Source organism: Coturnix japonica, chromosome 4 (genome assembly GCF_054131305.1).
Source record: "Coturnix japonica strain WE chromosome 4, WE-NBRP24, whole genome shotgun sequence".
NCBI classification, from domain to species: domain Eukaryota; kingdom Metazoa; phylum Chordata; class Aves; order Galliformes; family Phasianidae; genus Coturnix; species Coturnix japonica.
Window position 1 is genome coordinate 23,976,275 of NC_140666.1, and position 21,525 is coordinate 23,997,799.

The following is a 21,525-nucleotide window of genomic DNA, read 5'->3' on the forward strand; positions in this document are numbered from 1 at the left end:
GCCATGCCAAGTGTGTGTGGTTTGGGTAAGGATAGTGGAAGGAGCAGGCTGTGCTCAAGCTGTGGCCAGAAAGTCTGGCAGAGCACTTTGCCTCTGAATAAAGCCAGCAGCTGAGTCTCCAATGAGTTTTGCCAGGGCATAGAGAGGGCTCCCACTGAAGCAGAGCTCTGTCAGCAGTGTCCCACTGTGAGTCTGTCTGGAGTGTCTATGTCTTCACATTAGTAGGGATATGAAATAGCTACACAGTCATGGGCAGGCTTGTCAAACAGAGAGAGATGTCTGAAAGGGCTTGCAAACCTTGCCATAAATAAGCGTCTGCAGTGGGGAGCGTCAACAACTATTGTAAAATGAAGGCTAATTTAAACAAATATGTCTATGAAATGCACCTTCCTGGCAGGAGGGCATCATTACAGTTATTAGCTAAACTGCTAATGACAGTGAGTTACTTACAGCTGTGCTGAGTGTTTTTAAATGAGCCTTTTTAATTTGCTGTTGATGCTCTGGTGAGAGGAAAGGGAAAGCTTTTCAGGGAAAGTCTTGCTTCTTGATAGAGCAACAGTATCTGTTATCCAATATGAGGACAACAGCACCCCCAGCCTGAGCACAGATTTCCCTGAGATGGGACGTGTTGAAATAGCAGCATTTAATTATAAAACATCCCAACAACTCAGCCTCTAGACCACTTTTCCCTGCACAAAAACGTAGGATTTATGTTTTCTATCAGATGGAATCCTACCTACCTTACGGTCTGCCCTTAAGTAGGGAAAACTGATTACCCAATTCCTTACCTCTTATCTCCACCAAGAGATGTGGAAAAGCAAGTACATGTTACGCTGTCAGTGAGAGGTGTTTGAGTTTAGTTTCAATAGGGCATTCCACTAACAGAAGAGCTTCAGAAGGGCCCTGCACTGCAGTCGTCTTGAGCAGTCTGGTAGAATGAATGCCCTGCTGCCAGCAGTAACTGTAATACAATGAAAAGACCAATTCTGTGCTTTTCAGGATCTGAATGTGGATAAATAAGCTCAAAGAACAACAGTGTTCATTTTGAGTATGAAGGCACGGCTAAAGTGCAGTTGAGAGCGAACATTACTGATTTCTGTTGGGGTTGGATTGCTTTTGGCAGTCCGTGTCACTGTACACTGTGTGTTAGGCTTTGAAGCAAATAAACATCTTTGTTTCTGCTATACAAATGCAGACAGTGCCTTTTTCAATGGGCATTTGTCCTTGTTAAATTAAATATGTATACATGGTGCTTTTTTCAGAATTCAGAATAATAATCTCAATATTGATCCAAAAAGTATTGCAGGGCCCCAGTGTTTTGCAAGGATCTAAATAAGTCACAATTGAGGAGTTCTGTAGCTTGCAAGACTGTGAAAGGATTGTTTTAGAGAAGAAACATGGTTTGTCCCACTGCTGAGTGTGTGTGTGTGTGTGTCTGCATAAAGCATGTTTTGTAGTCAAATTAAACTTTATTAACACATAGCAACATTTCCTGTTTGTGTGTGTGTGTTAGCAAGCATATTTATGTTCCTTTTTTTGGTTTGTTTTTTTGGTCATTAATCCATAAAACCATTAATCTGCCTTTTTCTTTCATTTTCAGTTCGGGTTTCCTGTAGAACCTTTCCCTTCGCACCAGAAGCAAATGCCCCCACATTCGGTTAACACGCAGCCATGCCATTGTGCCTGTTTGCTCACCTTTACTCATTGCTCCCTTCCTGTGCTCACCAGTCTGTTCTAAGCAGTCCACACCCCTGGCTGTTCTGGGTTACAGTTGTTTCTGTGAAGAACTCAGCAACAGCCTCTGTGGAACTGGCAAGAGATGCTTGTGGCTGATAACTCCCCCTCTGGTCAGTAGCAGGCTGCCGAGCGCTTGTAGCATCCCCACTCCTCAGTTGTGCAGCTTTTTGTCTCTTCCCTCTGTTTTGTGCGAGGCTGCATGATGACAGCAGCTGCTCGGCGACGTGCTTTTCCTGCCTCCCAGGGGTCGACTGTAAATGCAACCCAGTGCACTGATCTCAAGAGATTGGCTGCCCTGTCAACTTTTTAGTTTGCAGTCACTAACCTATCATTACCCTGCCGTGCTGTCATGTGCAAATCAAATCATTTTAAAGGACTTCTGGCCAAACTTGACGTCCTCGCGGGTGTGAGGGCCTGAATCCAAACCTCAGTCCCCAAGCCTGGGGGGATTTTTCAAACTTGGATCCATGGTTTGCAACTAAGTGTTCTCTGAATGCTGCAGGGGTCACGAAGGATCTCCTGCCTTGTCTCCTTCTCAGTGTGCTGGGCTGGATGCACATCCTGGATCCAATCTCAGGGAAAGCTGGTCACCTTGCTGTACATACCAGTGCCTGTGAAGAAAGATGATGATGTTTCTTTGCCTTTCTTCTCAGTGATTCCAAAAATTTCACAGTTTCATGCAAAAAGTATCACCTTTAATTTTTTATTTTATTTTTTACATCTGTTTAGAAGAGTACGGATGTTGGCAAGTTGCTTCTTTTCTATTCAGCAAAAGCCTTGTTTTAATGCAAGATTTGCACTGAAAGGGAAGGTGTTTGCTCTTTGGGGCCAGGAGTTCACCCAGTGGCCGAGTGCAGCTGTGGTTTGCCTGCAGGTGTCTTTTCTGTGTATTTCTGGATGAGTTGTTTGTTTGTTTTTTAAATAAAGCCTTCATCAGACAGTGAATTCTGGTTAACATTTACTTCTTTTGTTTTTTTGTTCTCTTTGCCCTTCTTTTACAGTAACCCATGGCTCTGTACTGAGTAATTATCCCTGAATACAATGAGCTGGAATGGACCTTCATTTACTTGTTAAATCACAGGGTCTAATAAAACGTGACAGCATTTCAGCTGTGACCTTTCCATGGCGTTACTCTTGCTCTCTGCTATACTCTCATTGTGAACTTGTCTTACTATGTACTGGTGGTTATTGCTTTATTAAATAATGTAAGATGAGTCCTAACGAGTTTGGGACGCTGCAGCTTTAATTTCTCTCTCTTTTCTTTTTCTCCGTACAGTTAATAGCTCCTCCTTTCTCTCAGTCCCTCTCCATGCAGAAAGACGTAAAAATAAGTTCTGTAAGAGTTATTTTTGCTGGCAAAATAACAATGCGGTTTAAGTGTATTTATTGGTGACGTTAAGACGACACCACCACCTCAGTTTGATTATCAGATAGTCAGATTAAAAAGCTTTCTTCATACTCGGGGTTGTTTTCATGCCATCACCTATCTTGTGTTTTTGTTCTTTTTACTTTTGGATAATGCTATGAAAAGACTGGTTTAATAAGCGTTTCCATTTCAGACCTGCTAGTTGTGACCCCGATCCTCCAGCTGCACTGTGTGCAGGCAGGGTGAATCCACATGTCCACATGAATCCACATGTCCTGAGACATGGGGGCGCGTGCTGGCAAACAGTTCCAACAAAAACCCTTCAGACCCAAAGTTTGTTGAAAGAGAAACACGTGTCAGAGCTAGCCGGGATATACCTACATATAGGTACAGCCACTGCTGAGGATTTGTCTAGGAAGGTGTAGTTTGGGATGGCACTAAAACCTCACAGACTTCAGCTTGTGTTAGCGGGGCTGGCTGCCTGTGCTAACAGGCCGCAGCCCGGCCTTTTCCTTTGGGGCAATCAAGGCAGCTAGAACTCTTGACTGCAGCGTGTTGTCTCAGTTTTGCTATGAATACAGTTTTATTTCCTGTACAATTCTTGTGTTGCTTTGTTTTATTTTAAAACAAGTTAAAATAATTTGAGTGGTTTGCTTCTTTCTTTATTACTGAGTGCCCCATTCCACAACCAGTCAGTGGTTTCAAGACTATCTGTTAGAAGCAGCATTTAATGCAGGTTCTTTTTTTAACCCATCCTGCCAGTCACTGGTTGCTCTTCCTCACCATTTGCCTTATTAGAATGTAATTAAAGGTATTTTAAAAGAAGTGTTTGACTTGTGTGATTGCCACAAAGGTGCCACGAGATACATTAACATAACCTCACAGAAGGAGGTTCCCCCTCTCCTGTCGGCTGTTTTCATGTTGCACCTCTTTTCTCTGCTGTTTTGAATGCCTTTCTCCTATTTGCTAACCCTCTGTTGTTGTTTTTTTTTCTCTCTTTTCTCCCCTTTCTCTCTCTGTAGCTTTTTTTAATCTGTCTTCGCCAGCTGCTCGGGGGCTGAGGGAGAAGATGCCACTTCTACAAGAGGTCAGGGGGCCTCTGGATGGGGACGGGGGGGACAAATGTCAGTGTTAGTGTGGGGGAAAGAAGCTGTGTACTGACTTGCATGGAATCTAAACCGGGTGTCCTGGATGTGTCACAGGATGGAGGGGCTGCTGGGTGTGGAGAACACAGATGTCATGTTTGGACTAATGATGTAGTTAATACGTTTTCAATATGGTTAGGAGCTGTTTTTTTCTCTTTTTTTCTTTCCTAATGATGTCTTTAATAATGTAAACGTTGCGGGGTTTGTTTGGATCGGGGGGTATATTTGGTTTTAGGGGGGGTTGGATCGGGGAGCTGTGCAAAGGAACGAGGAACACGGTGCGATGCGATGTCGGCAGCCACAAAGTACTGAACACAAATAAAGGCAGAGCTGTGTGTTTTCACTGCTGTCCGTGCCCTTCCTGCCCCATCGGCTCCAATACAGCCGCGCTGCGCTCAGTGCCGCCATCACACGGCGCTCTGTGTCGCGGCCTATTTCCGCCGAGCCGCCCGTGTGCCCATTGCGCGCTTCCTGCCGCCGCATCGCGATGTTTCGCGCGGACACGTGACGCAGGGGCCGCCGGTTCGCTCCGTGAGAGCGGAGCTGGGCTCGGTGCGGAGACACGGGACGGGACGGGACGAGGCCTGATCCCGCCGGGCCGTGAGGAGCGGGGCCGGAGCAGGCCAGGCCGAGCGGAGCAGGCCGGGCGGCGCTGCCCGGTGTCCCTTGGCGCGGCGCGGCCTGTGCCGCACGTGGGGCCTGCTCACCTCTGGGCCCCGGGCCGCCTCGTCCGCCGTCCGTCCCCGTGGCCGCCGGCTGTATTCGCACGTTGGCGGGGCGGGGCCGGCCCTGTGCCCGCTGAGCGATGTCCCCGCCGGCGGAGGAGGCGCTGCCCGACGAGGTGCTGGAGCAGTGGCGGCACTACAGCGAGAGCGACCGGCACTGGGATGCGCGGCGCCGCTTCATCCGCCGCCACATCCACAGCTACCCCGGGGCCGCCATCGAGCGGCTGCTGGCGCTGTCCGTCCTGTGGAGCAACCACGTCTTCCTGGGCTGCAGGTGAGATGGGCCGCCTACTGAGGTGCGGAGGGAACGAGCTGAGGTGAGGGGGGGTCGCCCATGGGAGAGATGGAGTGAGGGATCCCGAGGACTTGGGGAACCCTGAGAGATGGGGGCTGTGCCCGGGGATGGCGGGGTGCAACGGGTGTGGAGGGACCCTGCTATAAAGTGGGTGTGGGGGGCGGCAGGAGAGAGGAGCCAGGTGCTGCAAGGTGGGTGTGTGTGTTGGGAACTGTATTGGATGCAATTGTGCCGTGCTTTTTAAGCACGTGGTGTTGTGTTCTTTAGGTTACTTGTGAGAGAAGTGCCCCTTTAAGCGTAAGTCAGCCTTTGCACTCCAGTCAAAACTCAGGGTCTGTGTTGTCTGAGAGGACGGCCCGGTAAATGGAAGAGGTTTCCAACCTCTGTCAGATCGCTGCTGCCAGAACTGGAACTTGTAGGTCTGGGAGGAGTCTCAGGTTCACCCCGACTGACCCACCTGGTGCTGGGACCGTGTTTCAATGGGATGTGATACTCTAAAGGCAGGAGCAGCGGCCAAGTAACTAAGTAACTTCAGTAACCTGTACTGTGGCCCAAAGGAACTTGGAAACCCTGAGAGGCACGTGGCTTTGCTTTTGTTAGCATTGCTGGCCAAAGTCTTAAGGGAATATCCTGCGTTATCTGCATAAATCCAAGTCAGCTTATTTAGGTGTAGGCTTGCGTGTTTTCCTATTTCTTTCTGGTACTGAACTGTTCTGCTCAATGAGCATCAAAATTGAGCTTCGTATTAAAGTAACTTCACATTCTAAAGCATGGATTAGTGTTTTAAAATCAAGGTTGTTCTTGTTTCTTTGGACCATCTTAACTTCTTTGATGCCATCTTAACAGAGGGCATTTGTGATGGTGCTTTTGGGAATCACAGTGTTGTAGTATGGATACGTGGTGCTGATCACAGAAGCAAAGAGCTCTGTGGCAGTATCTCAGATCCTAAAAATGATGCAAGTTAAGCCTGTAAGTGCTTTTAGTTCTCCTGATGAACATCTTCAGCAGCACCTCTGAGGGAAGACACAAGCAATAGATTGAGGCACGATGTGCAGGGCTGATATTGATGAGGCTCTGTACCCTTCACCATCTTTATAGCCTTAAAAGTTCCTCTGATGAAACCCAACAGTGTTGAATTGGAAGGTTGCCTGCAGAATGTCCAGCGGGCCCAGAGAACAAGACCTGTGAGGAAGGAGTTAAATAACAGGGTGTAATTAGTTCAGAGGTTGCTGAAGGAAGATGTGTGTTCTCAGGTATGTTAAGGGCAGCTGTAAAATGAGGAGGAAATAGTACAGCGTGCTCTGCAACTGCTGGGATCAGAAGAGGTGCTGTTCAGAAGCTAGAAAGGGGCAGCACATTTGATGTGGCTGTCCAAGGCAATGTGCTTTTCCTTCTATAAGGTGCAGGTAGCCAGCCAGGCTCCTGTCCCTGCTCCAGGTGAGGGCTGTCCCCACTGCACAGCCCCTCCCATCTGTCCCAGCACGTTCTTCCAGGAGCTGAATGTCAGTGGGTGAGGCAAACACTGTTGGTGTGTGTGCAGATCTCTCAGAACTGTGCATAGGTCTCATTTCTGTCTGGTTCTCAGGAACAGGAAGGGCATTTCCTGAGTGAAGAGTGAACAGTTTGACAGAGCCCTTGAAACAGGAGTGTTTAAAAGCTAATTTAGGTTACTGTTTCACTGGCTGCTGCCTTTTGAAGGTGAGCACTTCACAATACGTTTGCAAGATTGCCTTGTCTCCTTTCTGCCTCCAAGTGCAGAGCTGTCAGAATATAGTTCTGTGCCATATTTCTTAAGTTTTATTTCTTTTTCATCTTTGGGCTTGCAAATCGTTTGAAAACGTGTCAGGTCCCAGAAGCAATGGAAAGTTTAGATGGTCAGAGCTGTACGGCCAGGTTGGATGGTGTTTTATCACGTATGTCCTGCCAACGTGGTTGCAGCCACCTCCCCTCCTCCATGGCTCAGGGATTTTAAACTTTCATGCACAGCTACCAAGCTGAAAAGGAGTGTGGCTTTTTTAGAGAGCGGGCAGTAAGGGCAGAGAGTGTCCCTGTCATCCAGTGTCTGTGACTTCAGTACTGCTGACATGGTTAGTCTTAGAACTGTGGTGCCTGAGACACCTCCTCCACAGCCCTGTATTACTAGCAGCCTTGCCAAGTGTAGCATTTTAGCAGATAGCATGCACATGTTAAAGCTTTAAACACTCTGGGCTTGGTGGCTGCATTGCTTGTTATTCACAGATAGATTCACCTGGAGTCATAATTAACTTGTTAGCAGCGTCCTGCCCCAACCTTGCAGAGCCACCTGCCAGCACCAGGGGTGGCAGGAGAGGTGATTTTGGTCAGGTCCTGTGGCAGCATCTCAGCAGCAGCAGTGTGAGAGCCTCTTCTGCTCTTCTGTTGGGCCACATTCTGCAACATAAATGAGCTGGTTTTATTCTATGGCCTGTGTGAGGCTGAGTTGTCTGTCTGGGGCAGATACTGAGGCACTGGAATCCTGGCTGACACAGAGACTGGAAGAGTGATTTAGGCTTGGAACGGGTGCACGTAGGAGTTGCTGGTGGGGCCAGGTGCCCCTTGTGGGAGCACTGCTGACGTGGTTTGTTTTTGGATCCACACAGGTATGGCTCGCAGGTCATGGAAAAGGTTCTCAAGATGGCAGAGGGCATTGACATCGGGGAGATGCGGACGTTCGAACTGGTCCCTAGCAAGACGCTGAAGAGACAGCGGTCCCCATCTGACAGTAAGTGCATTGGTTGAGCGTCATGGGGGCCTGGCCCTGCTGCTGGGTAGAGGGTGGGCTGCAGGGAGCCTGGAAACTGCAGGGTAGCATTAGCAGGCTGGAGAGCAGCGGCCATGGTGAGCTCTGCTGGACTGCAACTGTTCTCTTCCTCTACCATGTCATCAGGCATATGTAATTCAGGCAAAGTTTTTTGCTTAACTAAACTATAATTTTTTATTTGAAATTGCTGTGTAATAGTTTGGTTTTTTTTTTTTTGCTAATTACAGCATTAGGGACTTGGACCTGCATCATTAAAAATCACTGTCTGTCTGTCCTTCTTTCATGTAGTGAAGTGATATTCTAACCTGAGAAGCAGTTATTTTCAGACACTGGTTTTCATATAGGACCTACCCGGTGCATGGATGTTGGGTGTTTTCCTTTTATTTCCTATTGCCATTCCTATGAGCTATGTGGGACTCCTCCTATGACTGGAGGAGTCCCACATAGCTCAGCACAGCCCTTGCTCTCAGGGATAGAAGTTCCAGCTATAGCTGTTCTAGAAGAGGAAACGCAGTAGTCAGAGTGGCTGTCTGTCTGTTGGCTTCCTCCGCTGTCTCCACTCCACTCCAGTCATCAGAGCTCCCTGCCCTTCTCAGGAAGGAGGGCTGGGGGAGCCACTTGTGCCTGGGCATGTGGGTTATGGATGTGAGCAGTGGGCCTCTGCTCTGTGGGGCAGTGTTGGTTAATAGTGTGGCTTTTTAAAATGCAGATGCTGAGACAGTCCAGGACTCCTCTCTAGGCCTGGATATAATCCCTAGCTCTGCCAGAGTTTCTTCTCTTACTTTGATAATCCAGTCATCTTTCTGTGCTTAAGAGCTTTGCCACCTGATTTGAGTGTTTGTATGCCAAGTATTCTTTTTCAACTGCAGTGAACTAGTTTATGATAAGTATGCTGATAGTGTGATGACTAAACAGATGTTACCAGACCTGTATTGCAGCTGCACACATTGGCATTGGATCAGGTGGTTCATTCCAAGGCACTGAGGTGGCCCTTTACTCCTCTTAACTGAAGATGTAGTGATTTTTGTATGCTAGATGCAGAGCTGGAGGTACCACAAAGTGACCTGCATAAGGACGAATGTTGTGTTTTGATCAGTTGCAAACATTAAGAAGGAAACATTTTGGTTTGTGTCTCAGAAGTAATTCTACGTGTGAATTCTGCGTGCTCCTTTTGGAGGTGACTCTGTGAAAGCATTTCTCTTGTAACTGTAATTGTAATCTTGTACTTGTTTTCCACCCCATAGGTTCAGAGTGGAAAGAGGTTCCTGAGCCTCCAAAAAAGTTGGTCCCTCGGTTCCGTGTGCGGCCACGTTTTGAACCCATCCACTTTGTAGCCAGTGCTGAGAAGGATGACAAGAAGGAAGATTCTCAGGACAGCCGAACACAAGAAATGCACCCAGAGGCAAATACAAACAGTGTAACGCAGCCAGCTGTAAACTGTGTAGATTCTCACTTTGAGAATGCCCAGAGAGTGGATCCCCAGATCTCTAACTCAGCTGGGCTTGGCTTTGCAAGCCAGGCAGCAGCTCCCAATAAGGCTGTGAATAGTACGGACGTTGCCACAAGTGGCGTGTTGCAGGTTTCTGTTCCTCCCTCAGCTGTCCAGTCTGTATCAGAGACTTTCCCTCCATCAGCTATAATGCTGAAGCAGAGTTTTATTGAGAAACTGTCAGCAGCTGTCTGGAAAAATCTTGCTAACCCAGATGCAAACATGGGGACTGATAAAATTAACTATACGTATCTCTTGACACGTTCAATTCAGGCATGCAAGACAAATCCTGAATATATTTATGTTCCTCTGAAAGAAATTGCCCCTGCCGACGTCCCGAAGAGTAAGAAGCTCCTAACAGATGGCTTTGCTTGTGAAGTACGATGTCAGAATGTCTACTTGACCACTGGTTACGCCGGCAGCAAAAATGGATCCAGGGATCGAGCCACGGAACTGGCAGTCAAGTTGCTGCAGAAGGCTGTAGAAGTCAGGGTTGTGCTGCGGAAGTTCAAGCACATCTATCATGAAGACCTGGTGGTGTGCCAGGCAGGGGTGAGTTGCCCAGATTTCCCTCCTGCTCTCAAACCTCATGAGGATTTTGTAGTAGCCAACAGGGACTGTGTCCCAGCACAGCCCAGTACTGAACCCGCAAAAGGTTCCACTGCCACCAGCAAACACTGGACTAGTTTTGTCCTCACAGAGAATGCCAGTGATGCAATAGGAATACTTAACAATTCTGCTTCGTACAACAAAATGTCTGTTGAATATAAATACGACTACATGCCCAACCGCATGTGGCGCTGTCGAGTGTATCTACAAGATCACTGCTTAGCTGAGGGGTATGGCACTAAGAAGACCAGCAAGCATGCTGCAGCTGATGAAGCACTGAAAATATTGCAGAAGACGCAGTCAAACCTGACAGCCATCAAAATGACCCAGGTGCAGAAGGTGGGCCGCTCGTCGCAAGGCTCTGGAAGGAAGAAGGACCTGAAGGACCTCGTGGTGTATGAGAACTCCAGTAACCCAGTGTGCACGCTGAACGACACCGCTCAGTTCAACAAGATGACTGTTGAGTACGTCTTTGAAAGGATGACTGGCATGCGGTGGAAATGCAAGGTGCTGCTTGAAAACGAATTCATCGCAGAAGCAGTCGGAGTGAAGAAATCTGTCAAGCATGAGGCAGCAGAGGAAGCTGTGAAAATCCTCAAAAAGACTCAGCCAACTGTTGTTAATAACCTGAAGAAAGGCGCCATTGAAGACGTCATCTCCAGAAATGAGATTCGGGGGCGATCGGCAGAAGATGCTTTGAAACAGAAGATCAAAGAAGACAACATCGGGAATCAGATTTTAAGGAAGATGGGCTGGACGGGTGGCGGCCTGGGGAAGGACGGCGAAGGGATCAGGGAGCCCATCTCAGTGAAGGAGCAGTTTAAAAGGGAAGGACTTGGGCTTGATGTGGAAAGGGTGAATAGAATTGCTAAGAGAGATATAGAACAGATCATTCGAAACTATGCCCACTCAGATAGTCACGTTGACTTGACATTCTCTAGAGAACTGACCAACGATGAACGGAAGCAGATCCATCAGATTGCCCAGAAATATGGGCTTAAAAGTAAATCTCATGGCACAGGCCATGATAGGTTCTTGGTGGTGAGCAGAAAGCGGCGCAAGGAGGATCTGTTGGACCAGCTGAAGCAAGAAGGCCATGTTGGGCATTACGAGCTCATCATGCCTCAAGCTAATTGAGGCTCAGTGTCAGATTTTACCGGTAAAAGTTAGAAATGACATTTCTAGATACCTGGTTGAAGAAAGAGATGCTGCATTTCTTGTTGCGTGATATGTTAACATTGAAGTCTTTTACTTTGCTCCTATGATTTCTGAAACGTTGCTGGACGATTAGGACTGAGCAAGTTCTATTCGAGCATATTAACACAACCCAACACCAGTAGTGATGCTACTGTATGTCTTTGATGTTTCCTGTTCCTTCATGTTTTAATAGTTTTCTAATAGCAAAAACACGTGTCCAACTGGAGAGAATTTGATGCCATTTTAAATTATAGTTCCTTTACTCTTATTAACCTTTTTGACCGAGAAAGGAAAAAATGCCTCGCTTTAAAAACAGAAAGGATAAAAAGCAAAGGAAATGCAGTTTGGAGGAATAAATCTGTGTGTAAAGTTGGTATTGATGACAATAAAAATACAGCTTTATTTCTAGGAAAAAAACAAACAAAACCAAACAACTTTTGTCACCTTTCGTGTAAAAAGAAATGTGTGAAAACTGCATTTATTCTTAAGAAACGTGTATATAGCAAAAGGTCTTGTCTCTGCTGTGCACCCATGTGGAGAAATGTCCTTACCCAGTGTAACGGTACGGATTCATTCACAGGCTTTTACCTTGAGCCTCCCATACTGAGAGTCACTGAACGCGCCTTACTCATCAGTGCATTGGACTTAGATAATCCCAGTGGATTTTTACCTTGGAGCACTGCTTGACACGTGTACATACCACGGTGGAGTGTGAAATATCAAACCTGGAGGTAAACACGGAGCCCACGCATCAGAGATGCTAGTGTAGCTTGTGGGGAATGTTACATAACTTATTTTTTTACTTTGAATATGAGCTCTTTAACCCAAGCAAAATTAAATCTGTGCCTGATTATTTCTCTGCTCTGTTATTGTACCTCTGCTTGTGTTATGTCAAGGGCGATCCGCAGGCGAATGGTTGCGTTGCTCTGAAGTGTGGTGCAGGTTTGGCATCGGGTTGGTGCTGGAGTCTGAGTGCTCCTCATGCCTGTGCCGAACCTCCAGCAGGGCTGAGAAATGGAGCTGTGCCCACCATGGAAAGCAGGGAGGTCAGGCAGGGAGCTTGGAAGAGCTAAAGGGGAGGTTGGCCTAGAGATGCTGTTCTTCTGTCACCTGTCACCTGATTCTTTGTGCAAGGGCAGCTGGTAAAACCAATCCTAGTACTTTAACTCCTTGCCCGTTCTCCTGTTGGCTTATGCCTCAGCTGTTGCTTTTGCTTACTTCCCATATTTGCCTCTTCATTTCTTCACGTTGTGTTTTCATTTCTGACACTATTGTTTTTTTAATACCTGGCTCTGGGTGACTGACCCCCACTGATGGAGCAGATCCTAGAGATGTGCATTGGGAGGGATCGGCCAAACAGTGAGAAGGAGGAGGTTCTCCTGGAAGACCTCACTTAAAGGTAAGACTCGCATGGGACAGAGAGAGCATCTGTTTGTGTCTTCAGGTGGTTTCAGCTTGGGCACCTACAATAAAAGCCTGCTGCTGTTTTTGAGGTATGATGCAGAAAATTCTGAAAGGGTTTTTGTATTTGTGCATTGTGCATTCTGCTTCTGGATCCAGCTCCCAGGGTGCTGGGTTATAGCAGATGGCAGTGTAGGAGTGTGGAAGCAGCCTGGTACTTCTGAGTGTTCCTGCGGGCAGGAGTGCAGCTCCCTCTCCCCAGCTTGGTTCTGCAGAAGGTCCCTCAAGCTCAGTACAACCAGGAAAAGTAGCAGGAGCCCCCGGGCAGTGTTGGGCTGAGAAGTCTTTCTGCTGAACAGCGTGGGAAGAGGGGCAGGATGTGTGATACCTCTGCAGTTACCAGCAGTGAGTCTGTACAAGGTGATATTGTTTTCTCTGCTGGGCAGCATCCCTGACTCATGGCCATAAATCTTTGCATGGTGGGGTACCTCTGTGTCTGACTTCTGTTGCTTCCTAGTTGGATTAGTGAAGTATTTTTGGTGACTCTTAGCAATTGCTCTCTGCTCCATCACCTGTGTTGATGGGGCTCGTGAGCTTCCTGGAACCAGCACTGTATGGTTTGAAATGTAGTGGATTAAGGACTTGTGTAGGAAAGTGGTAAAGGTGAGGTTTTTCATTGCTGGCTGCCTTAGGGCTGGTGCCGTCCTGTTTTTTAGTGAGCAGCAAGACATAGAAAAATAGAGGGAGCAGTGTGGGTGATACTATGAGATTAATGTGAGCCATTCAGAAAGGTTTCTGCTTGCAAAGGCAGTAGTTACATTGGGTACGGGGAAATGGCCAAGATCTCTCTCATGCCTTTTGCTGGCTTCAGTCTTCCCAGGTGTTGGGGATATTCCACACCAGTGTTACACGAGATGGTTGTTTGACTGGCTCTTGATTTGGGCAAATTTTGCACACAGATGCTTAAGAATCAAGATCACTCAAGCCAGATATACTCTGTCCAGACACACTCCTAAGGGCCTATCAGCTCTAGCCCTATGCATGAAATTTAATGACCCCATCTCTACCTCCTGTAGTTGGCTTCTTGACATTGCTAAGTAGCAATTACAAGGGTTCAGCTTAGACAGACCTTTAGGAAAGCTAGCAAGCATCAATACGCACAGCTGCAGTGGTGAAAGGCTGCCCTATGCAAGGCAGGAGGCCTGCCTGGTGTGTGAAGTGTTGTCACAGAAATGGGCTAATGCCTGATTAATCTTTTAATAACTTGTCAGGCTGTCTATTTGTGGAGCTGAGGAGCAGTACAGCTACTGGCTTTTGTTAGATGCCAGTCATTATCATCACGTTCTCTTCATAAGACAGGCAGAGTAGAAACACGATTCTCATGTCAGTTACTGAGCCTTGTAAAGTACTGTTACTAACATACCATTGCAGGCTTTTTTGCAACAGCTTATTCCTAGGAGTGATGTCGTCTGAGCTTTTTGTTCTTCCTCCGCCTGGAAGGGCTCATTTTGTATCTGCATTGGGAACATAAAGCTCAGCCCAAGCACGGCTCCTGCCCCAAACACTTGGAAGCTGCTACAAGTTGGCCCTCCTGCTGTGTCAGAATAAGCACAGTTGGACACCTCTTGCCTATTTATACAATAAGCATTAAGGTTACACTTTATTTACAAGTTTTGGAAAATGTACAGTTTCTTACATGGGTTACTTGTGCAAAGTTATACTTGTTAACTAACAAACCAATGTGCACACAAAAGACACTGGAACATCGGACAACACAATTGTAGGTTTCATCCCACACTGCTGCTTAAGGAACTGTATCCAAATGTACAAACTTAGCCGTACAAAAAGTGAGTCTGGACTTAACAACTGTTTTCTCAGAGTTGAAAAAATACTTTGATAAAATTGAAGAGAAACTAAACTCAAGCATGCAGCAGTAGCTCACATAAACCACGGTAAACTACAAAGATTGGGAACTGCAGAGACTGAAGTGCCTACCCCGTACTTTATTCAGACTTTCCACAAGGCAAAGCTGGATACCAAATATCTTTCTCCGATAAAGATAAGGGGAGGGAAGAAAACACTAAAAGGAGAATAATTCCACCTCTGGAACGCTTCGGGTTTTACCTCTTCCTTAATATGGAAGGGCTCGAACTCAAGGTACCGCAGCTCTATCTGCTTTTGTCCATAACACCTCAGTGACAGCACTACAGAAACACAGTGGAGCAGCCTCCATAGCTTAACACACTGCTTCACTTAAAAAATCATAATAATAAATCAGAGGTTTTATTTCTCACCCCGAGTAAAGATCAAAGTACCACACCTGAAGTGATTTATGTACATCTGTACATAAATCTCACCTGTGAAGCGTAGAAGTGACATCCTTACAAACTAGTTCAGAGTTGGTAAACCAGTACAGATGAAGAACAAAAAAACGTTACTTCTTCACTTTACAAACGTAGTGGAGTCTAAAGCAATAGTAAATGACCAGCCTGGACAGATCAGCACTTTAGTAATATCAGTTAAAAAATGTGTATGTATATAAACATCCCTTTTTGTCAAGCTACACATAAGCATCACTGTGTATAACACAATTACAATTAAAAGCTTAGTGTACACTACAGAAATGCACAATACTGCCCTAAGACTGGAGAGGGACCACAGAAAATGAATTCAGCGTCAGTAATTCTTTTGCAAGTAACCCAAGTACAGTACATTTGACTTCAAAGTGGGTGCTTTATTATGTCCAAGGAGAAGAAGCTTCAGCAAGGGAGGGTGGCAACGGCACAACAGCTATTCTGCTTTCAAAGTAAATGCAGTGATGCTCGGAGGAAGATGACTCAGACACTTCATATACTTTCCTCATCACCAGAGTGTTCATTTGCATCATCCTGGGTCAACAATCACGCCAACTCTGTTCTACTATTGCAGAAACCCGTTTTTCATATTCCCGCTTATTCTCTTGGTATAGTTGAGCTGCCTGGCTGTTTGCTGGACTGTTTGGATTTGGCTCATCCAACAGAGACTGCAAAAAGAACAGATGCTCAGACACGTGGCAGTACACAGTCTCAGCAATATATTCTCTAGACCATCCACATTAGTAATGGGGCAGAAGTTCATCTAGATAAAGGCAGGGCACACTGCATCGCTCCAGTTGTAAGGAAGTTACTGCAAGCTTTCAGTCTTGCTCTCAGCACTGCAATCTGGAGCTGGACACCTTCAGCAACGTCCCTAAGGCTGATTAATTTACACAGGGTATTCATACTTAAAATATACCAATATTTAGCTCCTCTACTGGCTCAGAGGAGCCAGCAATGCTTTTCCTGAGTATTTTGTTTTAAACAAACAAACAAAACCCAACCTAATTTAATTCTGCCTTTTCACGCAGAAATCTTTTTACCTGTATGGATGTTAAGATGGAAGAGACATCGTAAGTTGGACTCCAGCGATTCTGAAGAATATCCAGACATATACTACCATCTGCATAGACTAGAAAAGGTTCAACAAGAATGGCTTAGAACAGAACTGTACGTTGTATAGCTTCTCAGTTTTTTACCAGTATTGTCTGATCCTGAAAACCCACATACTGACAAACAGGACAGAAGCCGGTGCTGTGTGACAGACTGAAATCAACAGACAGGCCTGCATGTAGGAGATGAGGCTGAATGCTGGAGGCAGCTGTCAGCGACAAAGCTCAAACCCTGCTTATTCCTCAGTGCCAAGATTCTCTGTGGCACTGCAGCCACCGCTATGGAAAAATGAAACCACCAAGAGACTGAAGGCAAAAATGTTTAGCTTTCCACATGCGATCCAAATAGGGAACGCTAAAAAAAGAGCTGTTTACATATAAGGTTTCCCCAGAATCCATCCACAACAGTCAATGCCGAGTCTCATGACAGCTCTACAAGAACCTTCCCTCAGAGCACTCAGGAGCCTCCTAATACCGTGCTGCACCACCTGCAGGCTGAGAGGCATCTTCTGATCATCTCAAGCCTGAGCACAGCTCACACAGTCACCTCCATGGAGCCACACACTGAAATTGTGCTTGTTAGACAGTGGAAACTTTTATTATTATAGTGTATTTCTGCAGCTCTTACAGAAAGCTACAATTAAATGTACTGTGTAAGTACTTACCATTTGGATGAAACATTTTAGAGACAAATCTAACGGTAGGTGGCTTATTTGGATATTCTTCTGTGAATTCTATTGTAAGTTTGAACGTTCCTGGAGTTGAAAGAGAAATACATTAGCTTTATTTGGGACAAATTTACACGAGATGACCAAGAATCATTCCCATATAATCATAAACAGATACAGCTCTGCTTGTGAATCCATTGCTGGGTGCAGAGTGCAGACTGCTGACTCCTACGCTGCTGCTTCTCTCTGCTATGGGAGTTCCTCCTGTCACTGCTGAAAGATGCTTAGATTTGAAGGTTGTTTGTTTTTCTAATCAGGTATTGAGGTCATAGTGTTAAGCAAGCAGCATTCTTACTAGACATTCTACCCTTCCTTTGGGAATGGCTTATTAAGTCCCAGACCAACCAGTCTTAGCAATGCACTGACCTGACTGATTTTAGCCCTTCTCTTCAGGCTGTGGCAATCTGACAATCACAAGTCTGACCTCTTTCCATTTTACAGATCAGTAAGGAACTGCAGGACTTCCTGGGGAATCCTCCTTTGTAAGGCTATAAACTATAACAAAGGTCATGGCCCTGATGTTCCAGTTTGCATATGAAGTCAGTACAGATGCTGAGAGCTTTCTGTGCAGCTCCAAGTGGAACAGTTCTGTGCAGTGGGAAGTCTCAGCTGCCTAAAAACAAGTTTTTGCCTGTTTGCTATTTTTATTAGGAGCCCAACAACACAGGAGCAGAGAGCCAACAGCACGTCACCCTATTGGAAAGCAAAAGGAACAATAAGAACAACACAGTTTTCCAAACAGGAAAAGTCTGTGCATTAAGATCACTCAATTAAGTGGAAGCCTGCAGTGAGGCTTTCAAGTTTTACTCTTGCTAATCCGGAGGCACAGAGACAGATTTGAGAGCAGCCTGAAAAACAGGCTACAAGGTCTGTACCAACCTGCCAGCTGCAGACATCCCTCGTACCTCCCTTCCCCACAAAGCACAGCCTTGGTGACATGAGAGCTTTAGAACCAAAGACAAGAGGAACTCCCAAGTACTGTGTCCCAGCTCTGCTTCGCATTACCTTCTTCAGGAGATAATAAAGCAGGCACTTCTGTGGAAGACTGACTAAGTAAGCAGGGTAAAAATCAAGCCCAAACCATCAAATAACAAAGCTGAGTAAATTTACTCAAGAGAATGAATGCTATTTTAGAACACGCATTGAAGCAGATGAGGAAGAGACAGAGAAGATGGCCAAAGAACAAATCTAGGGCAGTCTGATCTGTCTGAGAATCTATTTAAAACAACTAAAAACAGGGAAGCCATCCATCTCACTACGGAGAGGACAGCATTACTTTTAACACCAGCTCAAGTGAGTGGATGGACACTTTCCAGCTGGAGTATCTCCTGACTCAAAGTCAAGATCCCAGCAGCAATGGCTCTTTGAAAGAACTCCTGCAACATGCAACAGCCTTCAGTGCTGAGCCCCGTTAGCAGAGAGCTCCAAAGACTCAGTGAACAGCAGCCCGGGGTCACTCACACGAGTGGAATTGGGTATGACAGCACACTGCTGGGATGACTCCTTCACTGGCCACAGTGCCACTACCTTTACAGCTTTCAACTAGTGATTCTTCCAACCGTTTCCTGACAGCCAATTTTAGAACAAAGATTTTTGTATTCGCTGTCATCCTACAACTGCTGGGATCATCCTCATCCCTGAATGTTCCCACGTCTGTTCTGCACTTACCTCATCCATCTGTTTCTCCTGCCTTAGATCACAGGAGGCTCCTCCAAGCCCCGTGCCCGGCCCTGCAGTGCCCGTGGCCCTGCCAAGCTCCTCCACATTAGTGCTTATAACACCACAACAGTCCCTGCATCTCCCACCTGAGGATACTGAACCCATATTTCTTTAGTAACAAACCATACCGAGAGCAAACACGTTGCTTTCTCTGCCCAAGCTGCCTGCATAATGACAGGAAGACACGATACTGCAATAGCTGTTACTTAACTCTCCTCAAGCCAGGAATCCTGTGCTAACCACAGCATCAAATTCAGCTTCAAAGAAGTGGATCTGTAGGGTTTGGGGGAGCCTGGGTTTCTGTCACGGGGGCAACATTACCAGTTCATGTGACACAAGCACACGGATTTTAAGTAATAAGGTAAAGGCAAGATAAACATCCTTGAAGTCCTACAGCAGGCATCTGCCACTCAGTGCTTTCAAAGCAGGAGCTGGAAGTTTTGCTGCTGATCTAAATTAGCAGTTGCTCACAGGCCAAGTCATCCTTCAGTTGTGAAGACACCTCAAATGTCTGGAGGTGGAAGGAAGGGAGGGTTGTTATCAGCATTTTGCACAGCACGTAAACATGCATTTGAGCTCAGGGCTTTTAGTTCAGGCAGAGCTATGAAACCTCAGAAGCTGAGACTGAAAAAGGGACTCACCAGAACAAGGATGAAGAGCAATTCCCACAATGGTGAAATTATTAAAGCTACAACACCTGACATTTTTCACAGCCTGCTTTTATAGAATCATAGATACTTTCATAACCTCAAGTCTTACAGTAGTACCCAGAGATTAAAAACAAGAAGTGCACTGCCCTGATAAAGAAGGGTTACAGAACTCCAGTGTAACTTGGATCCACAAGGGCATGAACAAAACAAGCCCAAATAACAGCACCGTACTATAAATAAGTCTACATTAAGCTCAGCTGCATCTGAACTGCACTACCACCAGTTCTCTCACCAAAGGGAGAACGCAGAGCAGGCACCAGCAGTGTTGTATCTCCGGGTTCCACCCAGCACTTTGTTATCTAGCACAACTTAAGGTATGTCCCAGAGAAACAGTGACAAACATGATCTGCTTTCCTGAGATTGCACTGTGAAAAACACACACTCTGCTAAGAATACAGCAGCCCTTCACACACCAAGGTGATAAGATCAGCCAAAGCAATAGGACAGCAGGAGCAATACTCAGGTGTCTGCCTGGACTTCAGGCTGCTGTGAGCACAAGGTGCTTGAAGTTTAAAAGACACGATGCTACCCAAGCACAGACAAATCACACCAGCACAAATCTCTACAGCAGCCTCCAAACTACTGCAACGAGGTTGAAATACGTGGGGGAAAAAAAGCCATTATATCAACTGTTAAACTCACGTTGTACTGGAAGAGACTGAACACAACAACAACCTGTGCTTTACCATGCTGCAAGCAGAGGCCTCTGTGCACCCAGACAGCAGATTGCTGGGAGAAGCAGAGCACCAGGAGGCCAGGCCTCCCTCGGGGAAACTTAAAGGAGCCCTCAACCCTAAGCTTTCCTGTCTATAGCAGGGACGTTGGATTAAAGGACCTTTAGAGGTTCTTCCAACTCACCTCACAGAAAACATTTGGAACTTCAGATGCTCACCCAGGAATAAAGAAGAAACTAACCAAGAACAATGTAAGAGTTGAGAAGTTTTGCTTATATTCTTGGCGTGAGTCACAGAGATCTAGGATTAATTACAGCCTGCACCCAAAGCATCTTAAAAAACGCATCCTTGATTTCATTTAAACAGCATTTCACGTCTGACGAGTTCTCACAGTGATGCTAAGGTGTTCATAACATCAATAAGGCTGGAAGAGGCATCAAAGCCAAACAGAAGCTGCCCAGAGAAGGCCTGGGTCAGGTTATGTGGAGGCAGCTATAGAAGCTAAAAGCTGCTTCCAACCTTTAACCCCAGGTACCACTGATTGCAGCTGAACACCACAGATACCAACAGAGAGTTCTGTCTGCACGGGACTCAGGGGCAAAGCACTGAAACGTCAGAAGGAACGTTCCCACTAGTGCCCCGTGTGCTATTATCCCCTGTTAAACGCATCCCGTAGCACCGAGTGCTGCTCACAGCCCCGTAGGTCAAACCTCGCCCCCTCCCGTCCCCCCTCCTGCAGCCGCAGCTCCCACCGTCCCCCCGCATCCACTCACCGTCCTCGAATGGCGTTCCCTCGGGCCTGCGTGTGGAAGAAGCAGATCACAGCGTTACGGCGCTGCCCGGCCGGCCCCGCGCCCGCCCCCCCGCGCCGTGCACTCACCCGAAGATGACGGCGTTCCACACCATGATGTTGTTCTCGGAGGGGGCCCCGCTCACCCCAGCCGGGGGATCCTCCTGCAGCCTGCGGGCACACCGTGCGGGCACACCGGGCCGGGCTCAGCGACGCGCCGCCCCCCGCCCGCCCCTGCGCATTCGGCGTAGCCCGGCCGCGGAGCCGGGCGCCGCTGCGCAAACGGCGTAACCCGCGGCGGGCGGCGCGGCCCGGCGCTACGCAATCGGCGGAGCGCGCCCTGCCCCGCCGCCATGTTGTGCGGCCTCTCCGCGCCCGGCGGGGCCCAGCCCCCCGCCCTCTTGCCCCCCGCCGCCCTCCGCCCGCCGCCTCGGTACCTCTTGAAGTCTCGCATGAGGCGCCGACGGGCCGGAGTGGACATGGCGAGTCGGGGTTAGGAATCGCTCATACACCGCCCGACGGACGACGAGGCGACCGGGAACGGCAGCAAACTCCGAGCGAGGCGGCGGCACCGGCGGGCGGGAGCGCGCACGGCCCGTACCACTGACACGGGGCGGGGGCCGCGCCGAGCACCGCGCTGCTGCCGGGGATCCCGGCACGTACCAACAGCCGCGGGGGGGGGGGGAGGCGGAGCC

At 47.4% G+C, this 21,525-nt stretch overlaps 3 protein-coding genes across 10 annotated transcripts in view; 2 read left to right on the plus strand and 1 right to left on the minus strand.

The window, feature by feature from the left end:
* Positions 1–4,591, plus strand: part of SEPTIN6 (septin 6) — a 23,070-nt gene extending 18,479 nt beyond the window's left edge. For 2 of the 7 annotated variants that reach the window (XM_015860711.2, XM_085546336.1), the window contains exon 10: positions 4,126–4,591. In XM_015860711.2, coding sequence (XP_015716197.2) covers positions 4,126–4,135 — 10 coding nt within the window. In that variant the 3' untranslated portion in view covers positions 4,136–4,591. Of the gene's footprint in view, positions 1–1,600 lie in introns of all 7 variants that reach the window. The other 5 variants (XM_015860710.2, XM_015860709.3, XM_015860715.3 and 2 more) reach the window with 5 other exon arrangements.
* NKRF (NFKB repressing factor) lies at positions 4,320–12,195 on the plus strand. The gene is made up of 3 exons (XM_015860706.3): positions 4,320–5,247; positions 7,887–8,008; positions 9,292–12,195. Exons 1-3 carry the CDS (start codon positions 5,054–5,056, stop codon positions 11,280–11,282), a joined length of 2,307 nt encoding a protein of 768 aa, XP_015716192.2. The 5' UTR covers positions 4,320–5,053; the 3' UTR covers positions 11,283–12,195.
* Positions 12,196–14,368: 2,173 nt separating this feature from the next.
* Positions 14,369–21,503, minus strand: UBE2A (ubiquitin conjugating enzyme E2 A). Of its 2 annotated transcripts, XM_015860716.2 has the most exons (6): positions 21,268–21,503; positions 20,921–21,001; positions 20,814–20,839; positions 16,875–16,964; positions 16,141–16,229; positions 14,369–15,765 (listed from the first exon to the last, which is right to left on the minus strand). In XM_015860716.2, the coding sequence occupies exons 1-6, from the start codon at positions 21,309–21,311 to the stop codon at positions 15,637–15,639; spliced, it is 459 nt and encodes a 152-aa protein (XP_015716202.1). In that variant the 5' UTR covers positions 21,312–21,503; the 3' UTR covers positions 14,369–15,636. The 2 variants fall into 2 exon arrangements, with proteins under 2 accessions (XP_015716202.1, XP_085402488.1); XM_085546362.1 differs by lacking the exon at positions 16,141–16,229.
* Positions 21,504–21,525: the final 22 nt, after the last annotated feature.

What these genes read in the sequence shown, in the direction of transcription:
- NKRF (XM_015860706.3), top strand. Translation starts at nt 5,054, where the DNA reads ATGTCCCCGCCGGCGGAGGAGGCGCTGCCCGACGAGGTGCTGGAGCAG. An exon ending in CACGTCTTCCTGGGCTGCAG is followed by an intron (nt 5,248 to 7,886) that starts GTGAGATGGGCC and finishes GGATCCACACAG; the next exon opens with GTATGGCTCGCAGGTCATGG. An exon ending in ACAGCGGTCCCCATCTGACA is followed by an intron (nt 8,009 to 9,291) that starts GTAAGTGCATTG and finishes TCCACCCCATAG; the next exon opens with GTTCAGAGTGGAAAGAGGTT.
- UBE2A (XM_015860716.2), bottom strand. Translation starts at nt 21,311, where the DNA reads ATGTCCACTCCGGCCCGTCGGCGCCTCATGCGAGACTTCAAGAG. An exon ending in CTCATGCGAGACTTCAAGAG is followed by an intron (nt 21,002 to 21,267) that starts GTACCGAGGCGG and finishes GTGTGCCCGCAG; the next exon opens with GCTGCAGGAGGATCCCCCGG. An exon ending in TAAAATGTTTCATCCAAATG is followed by an intron (nt 16,230 to 16,874) that starts GTAAGTACTTAC and finishes AACCTTTTCTAG; the next exon opens with TCTATGCAGATGGTAGTATA.